This window comes from Parasteatoda tepidariorum, chromosome 10, assembly GCF_043381705.1.
Source record: "Parasteatoda tepidariorum isolate YZ-2023 chromosome 10, CAS_Ptep_4.0, whole genome shotgun sequence".
In the NCBI taxonomy this organism is placed as follows: Eukaryota; Metazoa; Arthropoda; class Arachnida; order Araneae; family Theridiidae; genus Parasteatoda; species Parasteatoda tepidariorum.
Genome location: NC_092213.1, coordinates 56,654,912 through 56,676,746, shown reverse-complemented (window position 1 = coordinate 56,676,746; position 21,835 = coordinate 56,654,912). Strand labels below are relative to the sequence as shown.

Below are 21,835 nucleotides of genomic sequence, written 5' to 3'. Positions count from 1 at the left end.
TTGTAAAAAAAGTATTTTTTTCTTCGAATTTTGAAAAAAAAAAAATGTTTATTTTCTTTTTTTACATAATAGTGATATGTGAATTTTCTAATGAAGATGACGTGCAAAGTTTTTTGTTTGAAAACATGTATACGGAAATCGATACAAAGAAATTGTAACAATTTACTCGAATTATATAAACTACGAATAAAAATAGGAAGTATTGATTTATATTAACCAGGATATATTTATTTCGTCCGTACATGATTCACAATCATCAGCCATGTATCGTTTATTAAGAATCTGACAACTCGAATTGGCCGTCGAAACCAGCAAGTAATAATGGTTTTGACAATGAATTCTGGAGCTATCCTCAGATTTAGGGTTGGTGATTACGAGGTTTAGTGAAAGAGTATGTTAAGTAAGAATTTTTTTTTTTTATCAAATAGAGATAAACAACTTTACAATAAAAACACACCAAGCAGGTGTTTACAAAACAGCTTTTTTTTTTCCCCAATAGAAGACTGCCTTAGGAGGGAGGGCAGCATGTTCTTGCTTTGTATCCATAAACATATTTTTAAATCTGGAAAAATCATAATGCTGTTTTACCATCTTCAACCACTAAAAGGTTCAGTTATAAGTTAAATTTAACTTCGTATGTGAAGAATACGATTCCTTGTGAAGGAGAAATAAATTGTATCTCTTTTGTTGGAGGTTAACGTTCGTCTAATGTATTTTCTTTTCTTTTTTTAATAGCGCCGGAAGTTCTACATTACGAACCTATCAGTCTGGCCACGGACATGTGGTAAGTGCTCTTTTCTACCTCTTTTTTCTCCCTTTGATAACAGTAAGAGCTCTCCAAACTAAAAAATTTCCTCATCTTTGTTATAAGTGCTCTCTCATTTTATCTACTAAGATATTGCTCTCTCCAGACAACGGGGAGCAGCGCCGGCATTCGTTTCTAACTTTAGACCTTTTACTTTTTATATCAGAAAACATTAAGCGCTTTTGAGGTGAAATCACAATTTTGGGTTTTTATAGTTTGCCCTTTCTTCGCTGCTGGGCAAAAAGTTTTTTTTATCTTGATGATTAAGTTATCTTAACCCTTATTTTTTTTATTGCTCTTGCTAGTAACTTTTTCCTTGCATATGAATGATTTTTGTTTTTAAGTGAAATGTCCATCATGCAGGGGTGACTGTGAGCCCAAGTCAAAATTCCGCAAAATTTCTGGAGTTAAAAAAAAAAAAAAGTTTAAATCAAAAAATTAGAAACAAATTTAAACAAGGTTTTTTTCTTTTTCTCATTATTTCTTAGTTTACTTAAAATATATTTAAAATTTTACACATACCTATGATGACCTGGAGATGTAATTGAAATTTACAAATATGTCTTTCTTGAGTTTATGATTATAATAACTATTTACTGATAAAAAATAAATATTAATCTTGAATATTAGCTTATCTGGCTATCCCTTACAAATAAAATAAACTGTGTTTTTAAGTTCCACCTTTGAAAGTTTGATTTCCGGAAACTGATTGACTGATTTTTGAAACGTCTGAACCTTCGATCTCCGGATCACGGTTAGCTAAAAATCCGGAATTTTTCAGGAGCACAATCAGCCCTGATCATGTAAATAAGATTTGATTATGTATTTTTAAACCCATTTTTGGCCAGTATGAACACTCTATTCCAGTGTTTCCCAAAGTGTGGTACGCTTACCCCCAGTGACAGTTTCGCAGGGGTGTACGCGTCCTTATGCGAAATATCTTGTAACGAACGAAAATTTCAAATTTTTTCTTATTTAAAAACTAAGTTAGCCATGAAAATTTACGATTACGTATTTTTATATTGGCTGCTTTTTGCAGAGTCAACAGTTAATAATTAGCGGTGTCAACAGCCAGTTGTGATTTTTAACTTTTGTGCAATTTTTTTATTGTAAAAAATACATTCATTTTTTTTTATTAGTGGTACACAGCGTTACGAAAAATTTAGAAAGGGTACACTAAAGTCATAAGTTTGGGAAACACTGCTCTATTCCAATAAAAAAAAATTTCGTTAACACTGTGACGTATATATTTCACTAATTTTATGCTTTTGCTATTTTCAAGGGTTTTGAAGAAATCTATAAAATAATAGTAATTCTAATGGAGTAAACACTTTATGATGAAAATTTTTAAACTACGCTTAACTTGAGAAGCTTCGACGTTTTGAAAATGTATGATTATTCTATTTGAGACTAATGGCCGGGATAGTCTGGTTGGCAGGGCGCTGGACTCACGTTCGTGAGAACGTGAGTCCGAATTCAGTCGGGCGAAGACTCCCCATCGTGTAGTAAATGGTGACTGGTGCTCGTTAAATGTTTCGGGTCACAAAGTCCTCCACGCTCCCATAACAAATTATACCTCAGGGGGTACTGAATTGGATCGTTTTCTGGTTCAGCTAAAAACTACAATCTGTGGATGAATGGGTTTATGAATAGGTCTGCCATATAAACGGTTGTGTCAGAAATCGAATTCTCGGTCATAGATGGCGCCACTGGAAAACAAGAACAATCGCACCCTTTGCCTTAATGGCTCACAACAAAATTTGAGATTAATTATTTGTTTTATTGATAAAAAGTTGCAAGTTCTGCAAATAAAATAAAACTAATGTTCAACAAAATGGTTTGACTATTGATTTGGACAATGGTTCATATATGCACCCTTTTATTTCTTAATAAAAATATTTGTCATGCACCAAACTTTTTTGTGTCTTAATGTAATTTAAGCATATTTCAATGAAAATAATACCACATTTCATAAAATTTCTATGCCTGGCCTAAAGTGGGTTAAAGGGGGAAAAAAATCAAGGTTGCTTTTAAACTGAGTTAAAAAGAAATCTAATTTGGAAAGTAAAAAAAAATTTAAGTTCAATGATTTTGTTATTCTTATATTGCTCAAATTCTGAACTATATTAGTATGTATTAAATAAATTGTGCTTATTTTTGAAAATTTAGGAGTATTGGTATCTTGACATACGTTCTCCTATCTGGTCACTCTCCATTTGGAGGCGATACAAAGCAAGAAACATTCTGCAACATAACCAGAGGCACACTTGAATTTCCTAATGATTTGTTTGGTTCTACTTCTAATGTTTGCAAAGATTTCATTCAGAGACTACTAGTTAGAGAGCCTAGGTATGCATTTTTAAATATATTAGTGTATGTATAGCTTAAAAAACTAAGTAATTTTATGAAAGGATTACGTTCAGAGACTATTAGTTAGGGATTTATTTTTTTTAACAAGCATTCTGAAATATATTTTAGATTGACCTTAGTGGGGGTGAATAAAAATAGTGGGAACATTTCTATACTAATCCATATTTTTTAAGAAATACTAGAAGAATAATTTTATAGCTTCAGAAATGTTTAGATCATGCGATTTCGCATACATACCAATTAAGTTTAAAGTTTTTAGAGATTTGAGGGACCGACAATAAATTACAAATGGAAAATGTTTTTGATGTTATGAAATAAAAACACCCTATATAAAAAAATGTAACTTGAGAGTTATTTTGGTTATTATATGTAATATAACGCAAAATTTCATAAGCCCAGCTTAAATATTTATTAAAATAAATTAATTTTTTTAGAGTAATTTAAAATTAATCACAAAATTTTTGCTTTAGAGTTTGAAAAAGACTCATTGTACTCTAAAACTGTACAATATTTAGGTAATTAAAGTAGTTCTTTTATACTGAGCAGGTATGGATACTTTTACACATGGATACTTCAAAAATATTTTTTTTCATTTGTAATTTATTGTCGGTCCCACAAATCTTCAAACTTCATTTGTATATGTATGAGAAATTGCATAACCTAAACATTTCTAGATTTATAGAATTATTCTCGCAAGTATTTTTTGAGAAAGATCAAAAAATTTGTTAGTATAGAAGTATTTCCTTTATTTTGTTCAACCCCTGTAATATGCAATTTTTTTTTAAAAGTCTGTTTGCCAACAATCATTATGTGCTGCACCAAGCAAATTATAAAATCTTCAATATTTCTAATTAACTTTATAGTTTTCAGGCCTACTGCAGTTCAATTTGCTTGCAGCAAACCTCTTAAAAATATATCTAACAAAAGGAAGAACTTGAAATTAAAATTAGGCCCAGCTCTTTATTCCAGGTGCCAGCAGAAGACAAAGCATATTACAATGAGTCAAATCAAAATAAATTCAGACTGATTGAGTTACGTTTTACTCATTTTATAATTAATCTAAAGACATATGTGCTTATTTTAATAAGCTAAAAAATAACATGCTGATAGAAAATATTGGAAACTTCTCCAAATAGCCCGGTACATCGTAAAATGAAAAATATTTTCAAAAGTAGTGGTCAAGATATCTAATTAGATACTAAAAAATAAAAAAAAACTTATAGAATATGGCATTTTAGGGCTAAAAAAAATTAAGACTCACATTTTAAAAAAACTTATTTTTCTCTTTTCAGCGAAAGAATGTCCGCCAAAGAAAGCCTTAACCATCCCTGGCTCAGTGGAACAGATTCGGAAAGTATCATCAATACTGGCATTCAACTTACTCTTACCTCTGACATAAGTGCTAAAGATTCCGACTTGGATATAACCCCTAACACAAACGGCAAACAATACTCACCAAGTACTCCAAGAAGCCTCAAAGCGGACATTTCTCCTATCACGGGCAGAAAATCAAATGGAACTACATTTTTTCGGAAAAGCCCTTCTCCTAAACCAATGGGCACTAAGGATCAGAAAGAACAAAAGAATGGCACCGCCAGAAGTGTGGATATGATGGTATCACAGTTTGAAGGCATCTCCATGTCTAAACGCATAGTCTTTTCAGAAGAAATCATTGTTGATGAAAGGATTGGTATGGTTTACTAAAGACTGATCTCAACCACTACAGTCCCTTGTAGATTCATAGTAGCCCCTGTAGTACCACAAATTTCAAGTGATGCTACATGAACTTATTGGCTGCAATGTGTTACCGAGACACTTGTAAAAAAAGAAAAAATATTCAGTTGTTGGGAGTTTTGCATTTGTACTGAACAGTTGGATGCAGTGTTATGACTTATCAAAATGAACAGCTATGCATTTTTACATGAGATTATTCTCTGTTATTGGCAGTTTTGCATTTTTCAGTTATTAATATACCCTATTTCTGTTTGTTTTTAACTTTGGTGATTTCTAATTAGTTTAATTGCATTACCTTTACAAAATTTGCGACTGTACAATCATTTTCCATTTCTGTAGGGTTTAATAGTGCGACATTATTTACGTAGTGTGTAAATTTGGACATTTTACTGAAATTGTGAAGGCTTATCTATTAAAGTGATAGTGAGAATGTGATATAACAAGATTTTAGAAAAGAGCCAATCATTTATTAACACCTGATACAATAAATGTTTTTTTTTCTGATATCATTCTAGCGAGTCAGAGATAAACATAAGTTTTTAAAAAATAATTTCTTTATAAAAAAATAAAATTTTTCACTACAACTTCCCGGTGATAACTTCTTCAACTATGGCATATTGTTTTTCAAATTGTGATACAATTATCCAAGTTATCTCCATACTAAAAAGAGTATGGAGAGCTACTGGCTACATTTCTTTTGCATATTAAAAAAAAATTAGACAATGCTTTCAGTAATGAACTAAGTTCTGTACACCTTTGTTTTGTACCAAATGGTTATAAATTTTTTTTATAAAATGCTGTAAAATGGAAACTCTTGTGAACTAATTTTAAAATTATTTATCCCTCAGAATATTTTCTGTTAAAAAAAACAACACATTTTTATTTCCTGCAGTAGCCATTAGAATCCTAGTCTTAACCTTAAGTTTTCAGTCGACACAGTAAACTGTAAAATGTTTCAATGCAATTTCTTTTAATGCATTCATGAGTAAGAAAAGGCACCAACTTTTGTTAATTTATTTATTTTGTGTTCACGCTGTATAAATGTGCTTTATTTCTATTTATTCAACTAATGTGAATTTTTTTTTATTGTACAATTACATAACACATAGTTGCTATAGTAATCTACTTTAAAGCTGCAAACTGTTTTAAGGCACTATTTTATACCTAAAATTTCAGAATTATTGGATTTGTCTAACTTAAACAGTTTGAAATTGAAATTATAAGATTGAATAAATTAATTTTTCACAAATCCATTTATTTTTGCACTGAAAACTTCCCATATCACATGTTAACAACAAGTGCCTTCTAATGAAATTAATGTAGCTATATTTGAGCTTTCCCTGTTCAAATTATTTACAAAGTGCCTTTCAACAGAAAACCAGTAACTATCTGTTAATTTTGAAATGTAGTGTGAATATATCTGTAATAACAATCAATGAACACACAATGTAGTATCATCCACTTTGATTGAAGTCTTGCTATTTTAGCCATGAGACTTATGTTTTTGTAAATAAAGTTGTGATATGACATGTTTTGTCATTCTTTTCTGTAAATTTAATTCAATTTAGCAGCAGAAAAAAATGAGCATATTTTCAGAAATATTTTTTTGTCAGTGACAATGGAATTCAGTGAGCTGAAGTTCAAAATTAGAGTATTTAATAATTTTCCTGTTCATAAGCCTATGGAAATATTGTTTTTAGGTATTAAGGCACCTTTTAAGCAAAACAAAAAATTTCTCAAAATCCTAAAATGATCTAACAACCCCTTTGAAGCACAGTAAAGAATTAATTCTTTATAAGTGGTTGCCAACCTTTATTTTAAAGTTGCTCTTTGTACTCTTATTAGCATACTTTAAAAATAATCCCAATCTAAAGCAAAAAATGCAGAAATTAAATTTAAAAAAAAATGAAAAATTTAAAGCAAAAAAATATAGAGAACCATAAGAGGTGAAGATTACAAGAAAACATGCAAAATGATTAACCTGTCTCTAAAAAAATAAAACTTTAATAACTATCTTCTCCATGTGTCTTTTATTTTTTAGAAAATGTAACTTTCAAAACAAAAATATTTCTTTCTTTTTAGTAAGGTTGTTTGGACAAATAGGGTTTTGATTAAAAAGAGATTTAATTTTCAGAAATAATAATGAGTGTTAAAATTGTCAAAAACTTTAAAAAATTGAAAATCATTAGTCGGACCTTTATCCAACTACAAGTTTCAAGTAGCTTTATTTAAAAAGGTACTTGAAACTATTACTCTTCTAGATATTAGGTTAGGTGCAGAATTGTCTATACTGTTTCATATTTAAAGGGTATTGGGAATTGAAAGGTATTGCAGGGTGTTGTAAACAAAATCGTTTGTAGAAAGATCACTAGGATAGTCGAGGGCCATAGAACCCATTAGGCCAGGGATGGCGAACCAATGGCATGCGACACAATATTCTGGGCACGCCACAGATCACAAAGTTTACTATGAAGCATATTAACAATTTAATGCCAAAGAAAAAGAACTGTAAAAAACTAACAATAAATAACTAGCAAAAAAAAAATTAACAGTCCTGCTTAAACTAACATCTTACAACCTAATATAAGTCGTTTGTCTTCTAATCTGCAACAACAGAAGTCACTAATGTTACTTTAGGTTGAATTACGCGTATAACTGAGACATTGCAAAATTTTTTTTTTCATAGTAAATAAAAGAGTTTTGAGTTGATAGTATTTAGTATTATTATTTTCCCAATAATCAAGAAGTCAAAATTATTTAACGTGACGTCTATGACCTCAGTAAACATTTTTTTGAAAAAATGGCACGTTGGTGCATAAAGGTTCGTCACCCCTGCATTAGACAAACCTGTAAGAATTTTATTCGCAAAACTACTGAGTAGCATTTAAAGAGTATTATATCATAGGCTGTAAATGAAATTTGATCTAAAAAATATTTAAGGGCCATAAGATCAGTGCATGCATAAGTAGGCTAAGTGCCCAAAATCACTAATTTTCACTAGAAACATCTAGAACTAATTATAAGTTGTTTTTCAGGGTTTGAGAAAAAGTTTAGTTGGCTAATAGAACCAAAAGAAAAGAGAATTTGTGTTTTAAAAATAAATTCTTTCAATTTAAATGATATTTAAAAATAAAATTGCTTTTATCTTAGTCACCATAACTCTGATTAAACAGCAATGGTAGTGAATCTATATTATACTTATATATATATAAAACGCTAATACGTATGTATCAATAAAACCGATGATATTTCTTTTCTCGCGCTGGCAACAGTTTTCATTTTTAATTGATAGGCTTCGGCGCGCAAGAGCACGTAGTGAGCATCATATGGCTAATCTATATTATATAAAACGCTAATACGTTTTAATTGATAGGCTTCGGCGCGCAAGAGCACGTAGTGAGCATCATATGTCTAATCGGGTGAATTCTCACCGAATTATCAAAAAAATTCTCACAAAATTATCTTCATCGAAGCCGATGCTTTACATCCGGCGTTCAGTACTATTTCATATTGTTTTACAACACATGGTTTTAGCCCTCTGGTGGGAAAGACTTTAAAACAAAACTTACAACAGTTACTTTTCTCAACAACTGAAATTTAGAATAGTGTGATTAAGAAAAATATGTGAACTGTTTGCAATTTCAAATTAATATTGAAATGCACAGGTTTAGAATTTTCTACAGTGAAAAGTTTTCGGAACTTCAGTGTTCAAAAAAGTATACAAAAGCTAGACGTTAAGAACGTATCCAATGAGCGAGTAAAGCGAGCATCGGATTGCGAAGCAATCCGAAATGAACTGTGAAAGCAGTTTCGGGGGTTGGCGAGCAGGGGGCGAAGCCTCCTAGTATAAGTGAAATTGTCGAACAAATAGTTGTGCTATTGAAAACAATAATCTCCTTTCACAATTCATGTGAATAAGCAAAATGAATCTCTCATTCTTAGATGGGTGACAACTAAGAGAATTGTTTTTAATATATATTTTACTTTAAACATAATATATAACATGGTTATGTGAGATTAGAAAATGAGGTAAATGGTTTTATCAATGAAGTCACATTCAAATAGACAGAAATATGTTCCTTAAAAATGGGTCTTGAAAAGTGTAAAAATAGTATAAGGATAAAAATAACTTACTGAATACTTCTTAATAATTTTTAAGTGTTATGGAATTCAATTTTTGGAACTTCTGATAATTTATGAATTTTGATACTGAATGGAGGACTAAGCAGAAAATAAATCGTAAAATTAAGGAGTTAAGTCAATGGGAATAAAATAATTTTCTTATAATTAGCTGCCGTTTCATTTAGTAGATGAATGAATACTTAAACACACATTCCAACTGGCAAGATTATATTTTACAAAATAAAAATAAGCGAGCCTATTTTAAATCCACGTTAACTGTCAGATTTAAATAATAAAATAATTCATCGGGATGTTACAAACAAACATTTTAAGAAGTTGAAAGTTAGTACAAAAAATAAATGAATAAAAACAAAAAAGAAAAATTTTGTCATTTTAAAACTTAAAAGGAACTTTAGTTTCAAAAATTATGAAATTCATTCATTTAACTTAATGAATTGAGAACATCAATTGACTCTGTGAAATCATAAAAAAATATTTTGTATAATAAGACTAAAAATAGAAAAATATTGAGATATTTAATTAACAATAAAAACACAAATTGTGATATACATAACTTTCTATTTGATTAGTGATTATAATGTTTACATTCTATTATAAACAATACAAATCGAATAAATTTATATACATGGGCATCACAAGCTCATTTTAATAAGTTCTGAGCATTTATTTTGTCTTGATATAAATCTGTACATTTCAACAATAAGACAAAATATGTTATTTCTTTAATAAACTGACAACACAACAAAATACACTTTTGACAGATACAATTTCAAGAGATATTCTAACTTGGGGCATACAAAATATGACATTTATTAAAAAATGCATTAATATCATCAACAAACACACCAATAGTAAGTCTCAAGTTTATCTGAAAAGCTGCCAGAATTTTTTTATGAATAGAGGAGAAAAATAACTATAAAATACAAATTTCAGTAATAAATAGCAGCCATGTTTGTAAACACCAAGGAAGCATTTTAGTTTAACCCTAAGTAACTAAATATTTGTCTTACACTACAGACTTATGCTAGATTTGGGAATTCAGGATGTTTCATTTAGTAATGCTTGAAAATATTCAAAGATTGTAATTGTTAAATTTTATAATTGATCTATATTTCAATGAAATGTTAAGATTCATTCCCTTAAGCTGTGCTACTTTATTTTAAATACATAAAAGACAAAAAATGAGCACATTTTTAATTCACAGTGTAAGTCAAATTATTAGTCATATAGTAACACTGATTTATGTTTAGTTATTTAGGGTCAAAAATACATAGTACAAGTAGAGAAAACAAAACTTTCAATAATAAATCTTAATTCACTAAATCTATAAACTTACTTTATAACTAACATCAAAATTCTATTTATTAGCAACAGGTTACGGTAGCTTTCATAAATGAGGCCACGTGAAAGTACCACATTAAAAGATTTCATCTTTTATGAGAAATTTATGTTTACTATTATTTTTATGCTTCAGATCCTAAAAGGTTGAATTATGTTAATTGGTCTTACTTGAAAAGTGATTATAATTTCTTAAAACTCTTTACAGCATAAGAAATTAGAAACTCATAAGGTAATACAATTTCATAAAGTAGCTTATTTTTAAAATTGCTATTTTACTGTAAAAACAATTGTTTTGGAACTTTATCAGGAGAAAACTAACTTACAATAGAATGGTTTAAATTGTTTTTACAATGTATTTTAAAAAACTTGCTAATCTTGATTTTATGTATGAATGATGAAGAAAATTAAATATGAATCACTGGGTAATGGTTTTAAAAATGTATACTGCACTATCTAAAATGTATAATTGCACTGTAGTTAATTTCTTTGTCACTTTGTCTTTAGAAGAGTCTACATTTTGATACTTATCAAATAATGAAAATTCTAAAAAAGAACTAAGTATTTTGGAACAAAATCCTATCCTATCAGTTCAAGCTCATACCAGCTCCACATTTAACATTTTCAACGAAGTTTCTAAAATAATGTCGGTAAACAGTGTAAAAATTGCACAAGAGTAATTTCTTTTAACAGAAAGTAAATTGAAAATTTGTAACAAAACTTAATATTAACACCTTGATTTGTATAATTTATTTCATATTACAAGAAAAATTAATATATGTATTAGCTGCAGTAAAAAAAAAAAAAAATTAGTTTTTGCGCTGATGTTCTATTATATAGGCATATAATTTTTTTATTTTTGTTGTAAATATTTGACATTCTAGTAAAAAGAAAGAGTGTTTTTTGGGTATTAATCTCTTCAAAGCTTGTAATAATTATTGAGGAACTAACTATACAAGTTTTTATATTTAACTTATACTGCTGAGAATGAGAAATAAAGGTTTTCAGAAAAACAACAGTAGATAAAGTACAGGGGAAGATTTTTAAATAAAAATTAAAGTTTCAGATCCTTGGTATTCATTCCGAACTATGTGTTTTGAGAAAAAATAATTCTGTCCTCAGAATAAATTTAAAAAAATAAAAATTCTGGTCCTTACAAATTATAATTTGTCGATGACTTCACGAATTTAAATTTGCAAATTGACTTTTACAAAGAGAAATAAGTATGCTTACTTTAATAAAAAACTTCAATGTTCAACATCTAGTCAACGGAATCAAAACAAATTTTACAGCTATCTGAGTCCTTAAAATATGCGTATAAAAATATCACAAATAGTAACTTATAACTTGAAATTTTAAGATACCTAAGTTTAAAAACTTTAAAGTCACAAATTTTTTTTTAAAAATGTGTATAAATAAATAATAAGCACAAAAATTTATGATAACATCAATTAGAATAATGGCTTTAAAATTTAATTTAAAAAGCAATCAAATGACTTCTTTTCTATCAAAGTACTCTCTTGTTTTTAAATTTTTTTTTGGGGGGGGGAAACAAAATTTGAATACTATAACATGCTTTAAAATAATATTGTGTACATGGAATAGCAAATAAGATTTTGATGTATTTGCCATTATAGTAATATAAAGTGTAGACTTAATTAAATTTCAATGATAAATAGAGATAAAACTGGTCTGGTTTATAATGAAAATCAACTGAAACATAACCAAAACAATTCACTTTTTAAATCCCAGTTGGCCAAAACTATGCACAAAAATGAAGCAAATATGTTTTAAAATTTCTTTAATATTAATGTCATCTATATTACGTAATTTTACATCATTGATCATCTTGCCAAAATTGATAATGTACTGACTATTAGAAAAATCTAATCAACCATTTGTATACACAAAGTACATTTAGTATAGTGAAAATCTCCTACAAACATCTAAGTTAGTAAATATCATTGTTTCCAAAATCAGCCCACTGATAATGAATGACGGAAAAACATTCACATATAAGTTAAAAAAATTTTATTTACACTTTTGGAAAGGGCAAGGTTTGTTCAAGTCCCAAATTTGATAAACAAACATATTTTAACAAGTTGTTTATAATCTTGATTTATAAATAAATCCCTTGTTTTAGATGGTATAAGAACAATATAATAATTATATTTATTGAAAAGTACTTTCATGGCTGACTTAGAAAATAATTTAAAACTTTGACTTTAAGTGAATTTCTTAATAGGAATAATGTGATGGAAACATATCAACCTCCAGTAACACATTTATGATATATTCAAACTGCTAAGTTCATAAAATTAAAAATTTGCAAATAGGCATGTGAAAATTATTGAAACGCAGAAAAATACGTATTGCAACATTAAAATAATAATAAAATACAGAACACACAATAAAAATTATTCTTGCAAAATATGAGAAAGTAGAAACTTAAGGCTAAGAGGAATGTCTATGGAACTGACACAGCCTAAGGTTGCAAAGTTTTAATTAATAATTAACCTTAAGTATAATGTCAAGAATTCTAATTAATCAAACGTAATTAAAACTACGTTTTCATAATTTCATATTTAGACATTTAGCAAAGAAAAGGATTTTTTAATTTTTTTGAAAAATTGCCAGGCTGTGCCCTTGGTCCAATGATAAGAATGAAAAGTATACAACTGCAGAGTTTTTATAAATAAAAATAAGAAAGATAAACAGTACATGAAGTCACCAGCATTAGCTGGATTGGCAGAATCTAATTTTAAAATTTACAGCATTAAATATTATTTCAGAGAGGGAAAAAAAAATCTAAATTATCCTTTTATACTTACAAAAAAGGAACTTACTTAATGCTTTTCCTACATATCTAAAGTAATTTATTAAGAAAATATTCTTTAGTGTTTAAATATATGTATAAAAAATTTCTCAACAAAGACAAATTAACATAAGTTACACGTAACATCATAATTCTAAATCAATCATATAAATGTTATGTTACATATTTACAAGAATAACTGTGATAAAATTTTTTAGAAAATAATTTTTTTCTTGATACATTATGAAGTTTTCAATATAAATTACAAACTTTATAATTTGCACAAAAGCTGCCCCAGTTTTTAGTAATTTTTTCTTACCAGATGGCACGATGAAGTTTAGTATTGGTTAATACCAAATAACCTAACCATATGGAATTGAGGGAGTTTAGGTATTAGAGACAGAGCTAGAAATACAAAGTTCACACAAAAATGCATGGAATCGTACTTGGTGTAAAAACTGGTGAGGAAAAATCTAGAAGAAAAAAAAATACCAATCAAAATTAAAATTTTAAAAGTTTAACAAGAAAAATACTTAAATTTTTTATAATTATTAGGGGAAGTCAACCATTTTTGGGAACAGGTCACAAAAATCAAAATATAATATCATGAGGTAACATTTATTATCAGGAAGTTGACATTACGTTGTAATGAAGCAAGTAATAAAAATTAAAATAAATATTTAATGTAAAGATAAATTTTTATTTATTTGTACAAGATATTAACTGAATTATTACTACAATATATCATAACAAGATTAATAGCTATAGTTACAAAATTATCAATCAAAATATAACAAAAAATTTACAGGTATATAGAAAAAAATTAAAAGTTTTCATTTTATCTTCTAATATATAGAATAATATCTACATATCTTTCAATATCTAGAACTTCTAATGTGTAGAATACAAATAACATAAATGATCAGAAAATTGTCCAGCTATCACTGGAATTCTTCCCAATTTTTCCAATGCTGCTATGGAAACAGGAATAAAAACAACTCATTTAGATAAAAATTGAAAAAATGACAAGACTCTCCAAACTTAACTATAAAATAGTTAACTTCATATCTCTGTTTGAATGATTTATAACTATAAATAACCATCAGCCCAAGAGTCTAATTTTTGCAGAAATTCTCATGATAACCAGACAATAAAATAGCCAGTAAATATAATAATAAACACATAGTTTGTCCTAGGAATTAAAAAAGGCAGGGCGGTGCTTTGAAAAAAAAAAGGCACTATAAGTTTTGAAAGGGCACTCATGCAACACCCTAAAAATTTATCAAAATGTTTAATATTATGTAACAACTGAATTTGACGTTCAAAAATTTTTAAATTACCCTCATATACAATTTTAAGAGTATATTTCAAAAAATAATTCTCCCGCAATATCAGAAAAAAAGAAAAATTTGTATTTCATAAAAACAATTAAGGGGATCCTAAGAGATTTTCTTAGGGTGTAATTTTTTTTTCTCAAGAAAAGTAAACTAAAAAAAATTAACGATTGATAAACAACTTGAAAGCTTCCTTCTATAATTTAGACTGAAAATTATGAGAAAATGAACATTTGAAGGTGCATTTTTTCTTAACAAAGTAAATATTTGTAATTGTAATCAGAATCAAACCAATAAACACAGATAATTTTACCAGAGTGTAATTATTAATATAAAGAGTGAATTAATTTTTTAAAAAATGGAATGTGAACAAAAAGGCAGTGTTTTTAAGGGATGGGTGGCTTATTTTTACAAAAAGGACAAAGACGGCATATTTTTAGGGATCAAAGGTAACAGACCTTCCTTCTAAAAATGCTTATGAAGAACACTGACAAACATTTAAATATTTGTGAGAGTACATTTTTACTGTGAAAAGTGACAAAAAAAGTTTTGATTAGGTGAATTAGTTAAGAAACCTTACTAAAAAGTTATGATTTAACTTACAGGACTATTGGCACAACTGTTAAGAACTTCCTTGTAGCAGTAAATTGTTCTCCATTATCTATTTGCTCCCAATGAGTGAGATATCTTACTTTCCCTTGGTCAGCAGATTCCCATGGTGTACCTTTTACTATGTGTAGAATAACAAACATTGCCTGAAAAAATTTCAATTAATTAGTAGATAAAGTTGAAATTTTAGAAAAATTTTATTAAGTGAAAAAAAATATGATGAAAATTAATTTTTTGGACAATTTATTAAAATAACATATAATTGAGTAAACATAGTGATGGTTGACTGTGTTGAAATTGGCTATATTAGTGTAAAATATCACCATTCTATTTTGTGTATAACATCATAGCAGGCTTGCAGACTTCCAAATTAATTTGCTATTTGTTTTGTTGAAATTTAACTTGAAACAACGCGTTATATTGTTGACAATGCAAGTATAATAATATTGGATGGCACGCTTTATCAAACCTAGGAGTAAAAATTAATCGAAAGTGGTAGCCCGGAAGTCTTACGATGAATTTTAACGCCTAGCGCCACCTGTATTTTGTTTTACGCGGTTAGCCATCCATTCATACTTCAAAAAGTATGTGGAAAGAGATTTTATTTGTGTTGTTTGATACTTTATTTTAATCTGTGTACTTTTCATAATCTTATTAAATACAATTGACAAGTAGAAAATTTACCTGTTATTAAAGACTTACAAGTAAATATTCAAAATTAACTCTTACTTAAGACAACTTGAAGGGTAATAAATAAGTTTGCATTATTAGTTGTAATAAATATATATTCTTACCAATTTTTTCTCTTAATATTACTTCAACCACGAAGTATCATTTTAAACTTAATAATAAATAAAAATAAATAAATATTAAATTAATTGAGTACTCATATGCAGAAATTAAAAGGTTAAGGTGTAGTTTTCATCATTAAGCCTAAATATGAATTTAATGATTGATTGATTGAAAGTAGGGTGTAGTGTCACAAGGTCTAAATGAGTACATGGTGCGACAAACAATACGGTAAAATAGTTTAAAAGAATAAGTGCATATGAAATTTGATTGCAGCACAATTATAACTGATAAAACAGTAGTAGTAAGTGAATGAGACAAGATAAATGATCTAAATAAAATAAGATAATAGTATGAGTACAGATAAAAAGTATGAGTACAGTATAATATATACTTCGTACAGACACGAAGTGAGTAAAATGTACGAAGGTGGTAAGATATTTACAAAAGTGTATAAAACAGTAGAAGTGTTAAAACTTTTATATGCAGTTAAAAATACTGACATGTAAAAATGCAAAAATATTAGGATGGCGAGCTTGAATTGAATTGAATGTAGGGTTTAGTGGCACAAGGTCCAAAAAAGGATATACTGCGCTAAACACACGGTTTTAAAAACAAATTAAAAGGTTAAGTAAAGCACAAGTACAAAATCAGATAATATAGTGGAAATTCTAAAACAATGATGTAAAGTTACATACATTAAAATCAATAAAATTTCATGGTAAATTTACTAAAATGGTAAAAAGTATAAAACAATTGTATACAACTTAAAATCCCAATAGCGCGTAAAAATGCAAAGATGTTAGGATGGTGATTTTTATCTAACACGTCTGTTATACATAAAATAGTGCTTACAAAAAAGGTAAGGCGATGTTGGCAAGTGATTAAAATATGATGAATTGAAAGTAAAACGTTAAAAGTATCGCATCGAGGAGGCGGTTCCCCAAACAGCAACGAGTCAGCCGAGTATGTCCGATACGTAGCTTGACATCTGTTCCATGCAATTGCAATACAGGTCAAGGCTCTAGATTGGATTTAATAGTATGCAGTTTGTTCTCAATTTGTAAATCCCAGTGTTGCTGCCACTAAGACATAGCAAAATTTCCTATATAATCCTCCATGTCAGAAATGGAGACGGATAGCGTTAATGGAAAACATGAATTTAAGGGGGAAGCATATGCACAAAAAAATAATTATTTTTTTAAAAAAAATATTGAAAAAATATAGATATTAAAACATAAAAAGCATACGTAGAAACTGTAGCTAACAAAAATTTAATTTTTTCAACATTCTCCCTTTTTTTTAGAAATTATAAAATACTACAAAAACTTAATACCAAAACTGTCTAAAAAATAATGGCTTAAAAGAGAAAAATTTAAACAATCGAACATTATAATTAGTAGTAATAACTGAACCACATAAAAAGACTAGTAATTGTGCTGCTATGAAATTTATTTTTACAATTTTCAGAAAAATTTTCTGAGTATAAAGTAAACTTACACCATTATGAAAGACATTTGTCAGTGTCCAAACCCAAGCTACACTGAGAAAAGGGAAGCTAAGTAAGATAAGATGAAGAAAAAGTACACCTATGAGATAAGACAACCACATGCCACGACTATTCAACCACAAACTATTGGGGTTTACCTCACTGTGTGTCCCTCCAAGCATCATTTTTACAGATTCTGAAAGATAAAAAAACAAGTATAATTCTCAAAAATATTTTCAGTCATAAGCAATTAAAAAAAAAAAAAAAAAAAAAAAAAGNAATTGAATGTAGGGTTTAGTGGCACAAGGCCCAAAAAAGGATATACTGCGCTAAACACACGGTTTTAAAAACAAATTAAAAGGCTAAGTAAAGCACATGTACAAAATCAGATAATATAGTGGAAATTCAAAAACAATCTTGTAAAGTTACATACATTAAAATCAATAAAATTTCATGGTAAATTTACTAAAATAGTAAAAAGTATAAAACAATTGTATACAACTTAAAATTCCAATAGCGCATAAAAATGCAAAGATGTTAGGATGGTGATTTTTATCTAACACATCTGTTATACATAAAATAGTGCTTCCAAGAAAGGTTAAGCGATGTTGGCAAGTGATTAAAATATGATGAATTGAAAGTAAAACGTTACAAGTATCGCATCAAGGAGGCGGTTCTCCAAACAGCAATGAGTCAGCCGAGTATGTCCGATACGTAGGCGGGTGAGCTTGACATCTGTTCCATGCAATTGCAATATAGGTCAAGGCTCTGGCATGGATTTAATAGTATGCAGTTTGTTCTCAATTTGTAAATCCCAGTGTTGCTGCCTCAAAGACATAGCAAAATTTCCTATATAATTCTTCATGTCAGAAACGGAGACTGATAGCGTTAATGGAAAACATGAATTTAAGGGTGAAGCATATTGATAAAAAAATAATCATTTTTTAAAAAAAAATATTGAAAAAAATACAGATATGAAAACATAAAAAGCATACGTAGAAACTGCAGCTAACAAAAATTTAATTTTTTCAATATTCTCCCTTTTTTTTTTAGAAATTATAAAATACTACAAAAACTTAATACAGAACTGCCTAAAAAATAATGGCTTAGAAGAGAAAAATTTAAACAATCAGACATTATAATTAGTACTAATAACTGAACCACATAAAAAGGCTAGTAATTGTGCTGCTATGAAATTTATTTTTACAATTTTCAGAAAAATTTTCTGAGTATAAAGTAAACTTACACCATTATGAAAGACATTTGTCAGTGTCCAAACCCAAGCTACACTGAGAAAAGGGAAGCTAAGTAAGATAAGATGAAGAAAAAGTACACCTATGAGATAAGACAACCACATGCCACGACTATTCAACCACAAACTATTGGGGTTTACCTCACTGTGTGTCCCTCCAAGCATCATTTTTACAGATTCTGAAAGATAAAAAAACAAGTATAATTCTCAAAAATATTTTCAGTCATAAGCAATTAAAAAAAAAAAAAAAAAAAACTAACTTCAATTTTCTAATAAAATAAACTTTACAATCACTTTCAGATGCACAGTTAATGATAATACAATGCAGGGGGTATTAAATTAGTAGATAGGAAGAAGATTTCCTCCAACCCATGTGAAAGAAATCTTTTTTAAAAGAAATATCAAATATTAAAACAATTTTTAAACAAATTTATAATAGCAATCTAGTGTAAATAATAATATTGGTAGTGATGCTTTGGTTAGGTAGCAATAGAGCTGCACAATGGGCTATTGAAGGTGGCCTGGGAAACATCCCAAAGGATAAGCTGTGATTGATTCTTTGCAAAGAGGCGCCAAGTCAAGCACTGTATGGTAGAACAGTTTAACGAGGACCATTACCCCACAGACTCAGTCCCTTTATAGGCTGATCAAAGCGGTCCTTCACCTGCTCAAGTGATGCTCTACATTGCTGCTCTACTGGGAACCATGTCTTTAAAATCAGTTTACTGTGAGACAAATAGTAGTATTGATTTCTAAGCTATTAAATATATCCTGTATTAAATATATCCATATTTATGTAAAAACTAAAAAGCAATATCCAGAAACCAAGAATTTTTTAATGACTTTTAAGAAATTAAAAAAACTCTAGTCCTTTCACCTTTTACGTTAGCTTTACCTTTTTGAATGAAGGGATATTTGTAGAGCAATGAAAGTTTACATGCTTAAGCATTTAGACTTATTACCAGCAATTATGATAATTTTAAAATAAAAATCAGCATTTTAAACAAAATTCTTTTATCAGTCATCTTAGTTATATATTTGCATGATATTAATTTCTATTAAATATTACTAAAAAATATTGTTAAAAACTAAAAAATATCAAACTGATAATTTAAAAAAAAAAAAAATTTTAAAATCAAGAAATGGATTTATTTAAAAAAAATATAAATGGTTTTTTATCATATCATGTGACACAATAAAGTTCATTTAAATATAAATAAATTGTAATGTCCAGGAATGAAATTATAAAGAAATATATAAAGACTTTTCTGAGCAATGTAAATACAAGTTAAGTTTTGAGTAAGAAATTTTATGTAAAGGATTTTTATGGGGACTAAAATGATTTAAAAATAAAAGAAACACATCATAGCTCAAAATAAGATTCAACAATCAGTTGTTCAGTTCAGTATATTTTTAATTTTAGGTTCAGTTAAATATACGAAATTCAATTGATGAAAATGTGCAATTCCCAACTCTCAAACCTTAGCAAAAACTGCAAAAAAAAAAAAAATTAAAATTACTTAGATTGATGATGAAATAGTCATAAACAAAAGACATAAAAAAGAACTATTAATAAAACACATAGTTTGAAAATCGCAAGTCATTATTATACTGTATTAAAATTGACATTTTTAAATCATTGTGGAAAAGTGCAAGAATAACTGATGAAAGAACGCTATTAAAATCCCTGCAATTACTGATGATATCAGCACAAAAAAGCGCACATTTAAAAAAGAAATATGAATTAATAGATATAAAAAATATCATGATTTTCAAAAATACACAGTAATGTGTAGCAATAAGTGCCCAAAAATGATAGAAATATGAATTAATGATATATGAATTAATGATATATGAATCAATAGATATAAAAAATATCACGATTTTCAAAACTACACAGTAATGCGTAGCAATAAGTGCCCAAAAATGATAGAAAAATAACTTGGGCTTACGATAAAATTGATGCAAATAGAGCACATCAAAAGTGACTACTAGATTGCAAGATTTGAAACTCATGAGTCCTTATTACAACATATTAGAAATAAACGGATTTGAATAAAAATATATGGCAAAAATGCTAGCTGAAAACACAATTGAAAAGTCATTTGGATTAATGATGAAATGGACGCTAATAAAGAGCTTTAAAAGTGATTACTTAATTTAGAAATTATGTCATAGGAATATCATAGTAATTATGTCATATTGATAATATTGGGATTTTTAAAATTTAAGTTCAAAGGCACAATTTTAGAGGAGATTTTCGTATTGTGATCTGTGGCACGATAATTGCAAAGTTTATGCAACTTCCGAGCAGTGGCCCATGAGAAACTAAAAAAAAATATCGCAGAAAGAGACCAACTTGAAGGGCATAATTCGTAGCCACCCTGGCAAATCTTTACATGTTTTTTTTTTAAAAATTTCCTGTTTAAAATAAATTTGGCACTTTGGCGATTGTAATTGGTGTGGCAGATCACAATACGGAAATATCCCTCCAATTGAAAAAAATTTTTTTTTTGAATTTTCCCCCAAAATTATAACAGTTTATTTTATTATGTTCAGGCACTGCCACAAGCCGCATATCAACAGAGTGCAGGTTGCATCCCTTTATTTTATGTACATGAGTACAATAAAACTTTATTTAATAATTATGCACAAAACTTTAGTAATATTTTGTCAATAGTCAGGGGTCTGTCCAGGCCAAATTTACTACCGTTTAGCGGTACCTTCACAAATTCAATTTTAGGTAAAACGGTAGTTTCACAAATTCAACTTTAGGAAAAACGGTATTTTCACAAAATACTTTTTCTTAAAATTTTATTTTTGTCTCCCTTAAGAAACGATAAATCTATATTTTTACCATGTTTTAGTGTTGACTTTTTAATATAATTTTTAATTTTTCACAAATTATGTCAAAATTTTCACAAAATAGGTACTTTTAAGAAAAACCTAGACAGACCCCTGATAGTGCTATATTAAAAAATTATATTACTACTACAACTCACATAGAGAATTCATAATTACAAATATATACTAATTTTTATAATCAAAAACTGTTAAGTATAAATTCTCAAACAAACTCTTAAAAAATATATTTAAATTTTAAAATTCTGAACTAAAATGAATAAGAAATTTATTTTAAAAAGAGTTCTAACTTCTA

At 28.2% G+C, this 21,835-nt stretch overlaps 2 protein-coding genes across 3 annotated transcripts in view; one reads left to right on the top strand and one right to left on the bottom strand.

The window, feature by feature from the left end:
* Positions 1-6,436, top strand: part of LOC107443047 (serine/threonine-protein kinase 17A) — a 114,191-nt gene extending 107,755 nt beyond the window's left edge. For both annotated transcript variants that reach the window (XM_016056784.3, XM_071186878.1), the window contains exons 6-8: positions 736-784; positions 2,975-3,154; positions 4,468-6,436. In XM_016056784.3, the coding sequence (XP_015912270.2) occupies positions 736-784; positions 2,975-3,154; positions 4,468-4,879 (641 nt within the window). In that variant the 3' untranslated portion in view covers positions 4,880-6,436. The remainder of the gene's footprint in view (positions 1-735; positions 785-2,974; positions 3,155-4,467) is intronic.
* Positions 6,437-9,550: 3,114 nt separating this feature from the next.
* Positions 9,551-17,651, bottom strand: LOC107443050 (Orosomucoid 1-like). The gene is made up of 3 exons (XM_043044919.1): positions 17,438-17,651; positions 15,143-15,294; positions 9,551-13,678 (listed from the first exon to the last, which is right to left on the bottom strand). The coding sequence occupies exons 1-3, from the start codon at positions 17,609-17,611 to the stop codon at positions 13,543-13,545; spliced, it is 462 nt and encodes a 153-aa protein (XP_042900853.1). The 5' UTR covers positions 17,612-17,651; the 3' UTR covers positions 9,551-13,542.
* Positions 17,652-21,835: the final 4,184 nt, after the last annotated feature.